The sequence below is a fragment of the Cebus imitator genome, unplaced genomic scaffold, assembly GCF_001604975.1.
Source record: "Cebus imitator isolate Cc_AM_T3 unplaced genomic scaffold, Cebus_imitator-1.0 Scaffold537, whole genome shotgun sequence".
Lineage (NCBI taxonomy): Eukaryota > Metazoa > Chordata > Mammalia > Primates > Cebidae > Cebus > Cebus imitator.
In genome coordinates, this window is record NW_016107852.1 from 865,368 (window position 1) to 872,835 (window position 7,468).

The 7,468-nt window shown below is 40.6% G+C and overlaps 1 protein-coding gene across 13 annotated transcripts in view; it reads left to right on the forward strand.

The window, feature by feature from the left end:
• The window catches only part of CCDC158 (coiled-coil domain containing 158), a 119,505-nt gene that overhangs the window by 48,092 nt on the left and 63,945 nt on the right, over positions 1-7,468 (forward strand). For all 13 annotated transcript variants that reach the window (XR_001820674.2, XR_005197749.1, XR_001820673.2 and 10 more), the window contains 3 exons: positions 526-645; positions 3,000-3,197; positions 4,869-5,351. Coding sequence is in view for 10 of the 13 variants with exons in the window: in XM_017514775.2 (XP_017370264.1) it covers positions 526-645; positions 3,000-3,197; positions 4,869-5,351 (801 nt within the window). In the remaining 3 variants the exon portion in view is untranslated. The remainder of the gene's footprint in view (positions 1-525; positions 646-2,999; positions 3,198-4,868; positions 5,352-7,468) is intronic.

Here is a 7,468-nt window from a genome sequence, read left to right on the forward strand (position 1 = left end):
CTATAAACATTTGTGTCCAGGTTTTTGAGAAAAATATCCTGGATTGTAAAATCAGCAAGAGATTTTCTTAAAAAAAAAAAAAAAAAGCTTTACAAAACACATCACAATAAATTTTTGTGTGTGTGTGACAGAGTTTCACTCTTGTCACCCAGGCTGTAGTGCAATGGCACGATCTTGGCTCACAGCAACCTCCATCTCCCAGGTACAGTCGATTCTCCTGTTTCAGCCTCCCAAGTAGCTGGGATTACAGGTGCCCACCACCATGCCTGGATAATTTTTATATTTTTGGTAGAGATGAGGTTTCACCATATTGTCCAGGCTGATTGCAAACTCCTGACCTCAGGTGATCCACCCACCTCGGCCTCCCAAAGTGCTGGGATTACAGTTGTGAGCAACTGCACCCAGCCTTACAATACACTTTTTTGTTCTCAATATAATGCCATTTGCCTTCCAAAGTCTATATTTATAATTTTATATTACCCACTGTCATAATCAGACTCTGTTCAATTTGTACTTTCCTTTCAGATAGAAGACCTAGAAAAGCAGTTAGTCCTTGCCAACTCAGAGCTAGCTGAAGCCCGGACAGAGCGTGATCAATTCAGTCAGGAATCTGGAAATTTGGATGATCAGCTTCAAAAGCTGTTGGTAAGATCATGCTCTAAAATATGAATAAGACTAATTCTGGAAATTTTTTCACCAAAATATATCACAAAACTGGTTTCCTTTATAAAATTACAAATGTACAAAATATTTGTGTATATATGCAGTAGATTGTTTTAGGCACAATTCAAGTTTTGCATATAAAATATAATATTCTGTCTACTTTATTTTTTTATTAAGCAGAGCTGTTACAGTATTAGGTGAAGGAGATCATGAAGCATCCATTGTCTTTCAAGTAGATGCCATATTCCATTAAATTAAAGTACCAGGTATTGATCAACTTACGACCTATGCAACTTACGACCATTCGACTTTACGACCACAATAGCTAGCCAGGACTGCTCCACGTCTGGCAGCGCAAACGCTGCCCAGCTGGGCGTACGACAGTGCGGACCAGCTTCCGGCAGCACTACCATCTCCGTGTGCATATAGCCTGCTCAACTTACGACCAAATCATGTTACGACCGGTCTGTTGGAACCAATCGTGGTCATAAGTCGAGCACTAGCTGTAGTGTTACACATTCATTTTAAGGCCAAATAACATTCAAAACATATACAAATTGTTTATATAGAAATTTTGAATGGATGGTTAGGTGAAGTTGTTTTAAAAGAAAAGAACAATAGGATTGTGATCATAATGAAGCAACTCTATTCTCTTTTAGAGGAATTGTAGGATGAGAAATTTAGGAAAGGAAATGTTTGGAGCCCCCTTTTGTGGTATTAATGGTATAGTAGAATGAATTTCTTGGCTTACCAAACCCCATTCCAAGGAATGATGTTCTTTGCTGGTAATACCATCCTTTGCAGGCTCACAAGGGTTTGATGAGCTGAGGTAAGGATGGAACTGACAGCTATGTAGAGAAGCTCTTAACCTTGGTGTAATTCTTCAGTTCTTTACCTAACATTTGCATGTTTCTCAGTGTTCTCCTATCTAATTTGAAAATCTTGGAGACTGAAAGTCTGGAAGATCCTGAAACCTGGTCTTCATTTTCATTCTTACCATCACCACTGCTTGGTCACCACACCCCCATTATTCATTGCCGAGAGCACGGCAATCCCCTTACTGGTGTTCCCAACTCCAGTTTGTCTGTTGAGACAAACTGGAGGGCTACCACATCCCATATCTAAAGGGCTGCCACATGCCATATCTAAAATGTAGTTCTGATGATGTCACTCTTCAACTCAAAATTTCTTTCTCTGTAGAGTCAGACACCCTCCCTTTCAATACTGTTCATGATCCATAAGCCTGCTAACTTTTCCAATCCTTTTTCTCTACCTGGACCCAGTGCCCCAAGCAAACACACAGGCCCCTTTCCTGTCCCTTCTTCCTAATCTCTGCATCTTCAGGTCTAACTCAAACACCATCCTGAAGGATTTTGATCCCTTTAGTGAGATTCTCTCTGCTATTCCTTATCTTTGTCCCTTTAATGAAAAACCACTTCCAGTTACTTATGTCTATATCTTAACTTTCTCTTGGATCATAAGCCATTTAAACATAGGTATATCTTTGTTTTTACTAATCTGTCTACAGAGTTTTTGTTCCTATTCAACCTATGTATTTTTTAAGTGACTGAAAAGGGAGATAATTCTATTCACAGCCCCAGTGCTACTCCAATTCCAGTACCAGCCACTATTCTGCCATTTCTCCATTACTTACCATTTTTCCTTTATGCTTTTGAGCATTTCTTTATTATAGGAGCATACTTGATGTGAGGCATAATGTCTTTCTTAGAAAATGCAAGACTTAAAAACTGGATGACTTTTAAAATCTACGTATTTTCCTTTTCATTATGTATTATTTGGGGTCTAGTCCCTTGAGGTAGACTTGTAATGCTACAAATTTTAAGCAAAATGTTAACTTATTTTTCTTGGAAATAATTGCTCTTAAGCCATTAAAACCCATTATAAAAGAATCAGATTCCAAAATCAAAGGTTTCTGAAATCACATAAAAGCTCCAAATATGATATAAAGACAATAAATTTTATCTTTTTTTTGAGGCAGAGCCTTGCACTGTCGCCCAGGCTGTAGTGCAGTGGCGCAATCTCGGCTCACTGCAACCTCCGCCTCCTGGGTTCAAGCAATTCTCCTGCCTCAACCTCCCGAGTAGCTGGAACTACAGGCGTGCACCACCATGCTCAGCTAATTTTTTTGTATTTTTAATAGAGACAGGGTTTCACCATGTTGGCCAGGATGGTCTCGATCTCCTGATCTCGTGATCTGCCCGCCTTGGCCTCCCAAAGTGCTAGGATTACAGGCGTGAGCCACCACACCCAGCCATAAATTTTATCTTAATTACTTAATAGCAGGGAGGAAAAAAAGCATTCCTGTCTTTTTTTAGGCTGATCTACACAAAAGGGAGAAGGAACTGAGTCTGGAGAAGGAGCAGAATAAGCGTCTGTGGGACCGAGACACAGGCAACAGCATCACCATTGACCACCTGCGGCGGGAACTGGATGACCGGAACATGGAGGTGCAGCGCCTGGAAGCCCTACTCAAGGCCTTGAAGAGCGAGTGTCAGGGCCAGATGGAGCGGCAGGTCAGCACCTGCACAGGCTGTGCCATCGCCAGACGATCTCCTCTGGGGGAAAAATGTATTTTATGTCTAAATAGGGCTTTTAGTTTTTAACATATATGGACCTAAAATGGCTCCTAAAATAGAGCTATGGATTCTGTGAGCAATTTATGAAAACCTGACTTATATATATATACGTGTGTGTGTGTGTGTGTGCATATATATATATATATATATATATATATTTTTTTTTTTTTTTTGAGACAGAGTTTCACTTCATTGCCCAGGCTGGAGTGCAGTAGCACAATCACGGCTCACTGCAACCTCCGCCTTTCAGGTTCAAGCAATTCTCCTGCCTCAGCCTCCCAAGTAGCTGGGATTACAGGCATGTGCCACCATGCCCAGCTAATTTTTGTGTTTTTAGTAGAGATGGGGTTTCACCATGTTGGCCAGGCTGGTTGAAAACTCCTGACCTCAGGTGATTCACCTGCCTCAGCCTCCCAAAGTGTGGGATTACAGGTGTGAGCCACCATGCCTGGCCTTCTATACATGTATATTTACCACTAATTAAACTAAATGTGTTAAGCTTTATCTCACTTGTACATTGTTGAAAAACTAAACTCCTATCCAATTGCCTTTTCACTTTTACCTAAAAATTGGTCACTTAATAATTGCTTATTTCTGCAGCAGAGAAGCATCAAATTATTGGACAATCTGAGGAGCAGCAGGGTTGAAGTTTTCTAACAGAGTTTTTTGCTTTTTCTCCTGAAAGAGGCTTTCCTCTCTAGCCCCCAACCCCTACACTGATTGAAACTGATAAATACATTCCATTCCGGTGCACCCACCAGTAGCAAAACATGGACTGCCTTCTTCACAGCAGTGTACTTTCTGTGCTGGGAAGATATGGCTCTAATGCCAGTTACTGCCACAGGGACATAAAAAGCATCCTGCAAAAGTGTAAGCTTCTCAGAATGTGAAAGCAAACCAAGGGACCAGTCTTGGCTTAAACCCAGACAAAGCCATTAACCTACTCTCTGGCTTAACCTGGGCAAGAACAAGGATGAAAGGACCAACTGGAAGTTAGAGTCTTCAGCTTTTCCAAACAAGGATCAGAAAATGTGAATGTGTGTGTAGATAAAAGCCATTATTTATTTATTTTTTCCTCAGAGGTAGAATTAAGGGTAAGATTGGAGGGAAATTAAAAGCAAGGAGTTATTGTAAATCCTACCACCCTTTCCCCCATTGCCAGGATTATCTTAATTTAAATTGGTACAGAAAACATCCACAAAGGAAACTTTCCAAGACCCTACTCTAAAACACCATTGTGGAGGAGCGTTGTTATTTAATTAAGCCCTCTCCACCTTGGTCTAACTAGCATATATCAGTCTTATATATGTTATAAGAGCTAGAGTTCTGACAGCAAAATGATTGAGTTAATTTAACTAGACATGCTAAGTACAGTGTGAAATGTGTGAAATCCCAGCACTCTGGGAGGCCAACGCAGGAGATCACTTGAGGCCGGGAATTTGAGAACACCAGCCAGGGGATCATAGTGAGACCCCCATCTTAAAAAAATATATATTATTAAACCTTGCTTAATTCTTTATTTCATGCTTTTGGGTTAACTTGTGTCACTTGAGGTTGCCTACACCTATCCTCCCAAATCTGTGAAATTCTCTTTTCTTTAACAATCAGATGGCAGCAATTCAAGGAAAGAATGAAAGTCTAGAAAAAGTATCCTCCTTGACTGCTCAGCTTGAATCCACCAAAGAGATGCTGCGCAAAGTAGTAGAAGAGTTGACAGCCAAGAAAATGACCCTGGAGAGCTCAGAGAGGACAATATCAGACCTGACAACTTCTCTCCAGGAAAAAGAGAGAGCCATTGAGGCTACCAATGCAGAGATCACAAAGCTCCGCTCCCGGGTGGACTTGAAATTGCAGGAGCTGCAACACTTGAAAAATGAAGGGGATCACCTCAGAAATGTGCAGACAGAATGCGAGGCCCTCAAGCTGCAGATGACAGAGAAGGACAAGGTGATCGAGATTCTGCGACAGCAGATTGAGAACATGACGCAGCTGGTGGGCCAGCATGGACGAACTGCTGGAGCTATGCAAGTAGAAAAAGCTCAGCTGGAGAAAGAAATTAATGATAGGCGGCTGGAACTACAGGAACTTAAGGTCTGTAGAGGTTTTTTTTTTTGTGGTTTAACTTCTGAAATGGCATTTCTCTTAAGAGCAGGTGCGACCTATACTGAAAAGTGGTTTTTGGTATCTGTGGACACTCTGAAACTGAAAGTAATTGTTTTTATGTGCATATGTGTGTTTTTGTGAGAAAGGATACATACTTTTATCAGATTACAGAAGGAATGGATGATTCAAAAATGCTTCAAAATCAGGGGTACAAAAGATAAAAATCAGAAAATCTAGGAAGTCTTTCTTGATCCCACAGTTTGAAGTATTTTCTCCCTCTTCAGACAGACCTAAATTTGAACCCTGTCTCTCATCACTTAGTTATGGTGAAACATTGGACTGTTTGCTGAATCTTGGCTTTGATCTCTGATAAACAAAACAAAACCAAAAAGTAAACAAAACAAAAAAAAAACCCCAACAACCGGTTGTATTACTATGAGTCTTAAATCAGAAAGTATAAATCAAGGACTGAGCCTATTAATAGTTTCTATCTTGTACAAGAAATTTAATAAATATTAGTTTCTTTCCCTTGCTTTAGTCTTCTTCTGAACTTTCTCATACTTTATTTGTACCTGTTAAAACCTGGATCACATTCTATATTGCCTTCTGTGTGTGCGCGTGTGTGCGTGTGTGTGTGTGTGTGTGTGTGTGTACATAGCAGTGTCTCTTTTTCACAAAATATTGTAGACTTCTTCAACCAAGGTACACATCTATTAGTCTTTGTACCCTCTTTCCCATATTTTTGTGCCTAACATCCAGAAGGTGCCCAGTAAATATTTATCAAAATGTAATACGATCGAATGGATTTTTAAAAAAATTGATTTCATAGGCTTTATGTCACCTTTATCTCTGACTTGGTGAGTAGTAGGAGACAAATCACATATACTGTAGATGCCCCAGTTTCCTCATTCTAAAAATAGGGACAGCAATAGATAATTATCCATCTTATGGAAATAAATAAGTTCGTTGCATTAAAAAATAGAATTTTCTATTGCTTAAGTTTTTACTTTGTTATATATATGTTTTAAATGGCCAAACTCACCATGAAAAGGGACATAGAAAGGATTTGCAATGGCCAGCCCTACACAAACCCTTAGGTTTGTGATGCAGGGTAGAGCGTATCAGAGGAGAAAGAATGGTTATTCTGCCTTGCTTAGGAAGATTGCTAGTGGATTGCTAGTGTGTTAAGGCTCCAAACAGGAGAATCCCACTCTTACACTCTAAAAATTAAATCAGTTTAATCCTCACAAAACCTTGTGATGGAGGCACTATTACTATCCCATTTTATGCCTGAGGAAACTGAGACACAGAGAGATTAACTTGCTGGAGAGCAGCACTACCTTGGGATTTGAACTTAGGCAGCCTAAGTAGATGTTACTATGCAGTGGTTCTCAGTGAGAACCGGAATCACTTGGAGGGCTTTTGAAAGCACAGACTGCTGGCCTGCTTCCAGAGTTTCTGATTCAGTAGGTCTAGAATGGGGTGTGAGATTTGGCGTTTCTGAACAAGTTTCCAGATGATGTGGACACTGCTGGTCCTGAGAACATCCATCAGGATCTGTGTTTGTGCCTCAGAGGAATGTGAAGCTCATGACTAGAGGGCCTCAGAGGAATGTGAAGCTCATGACTTAGAGGGCCAGTGAAAGCTTTGAAGAGATCTGGGAACCTGAAATAGGCAAATTCCAGGCAAAGAGGAGGAAGGACAGCATTTCAAGCCAGGGAAAAGCCTAGTCTGTAGTTTAGCCTAGAGATGGTATGGGGGATATTACAGGTTTGTGGGTAGGAAGGAGGGTGTTACATGAAAAAGGCAGTGTTGGAAGTGGATTAATCTGGCATCAGTGTGCAGAAGTGGCTTGGAGAGAATAAAACTAATTTTCAGTTCCTAAATATGGAGCTGGAGCAGCTTCAGGAATAATTTCCTAGGTAAGTAGAGTTTCACACAGATACAAAGAACATAAATTTAAAACTCAAGTCTTTTTTTTTTTTTTTTGAGTCGGAGCTTCGCTCTTGTTACCCAGGCTGGAGTGCAATGGTGCAATCTCGGCTCACCACAACCTCCGCCTCCTGGGTTCAGGCAATTCTCCTGCCTCAGCCTCCTGAGTAGCT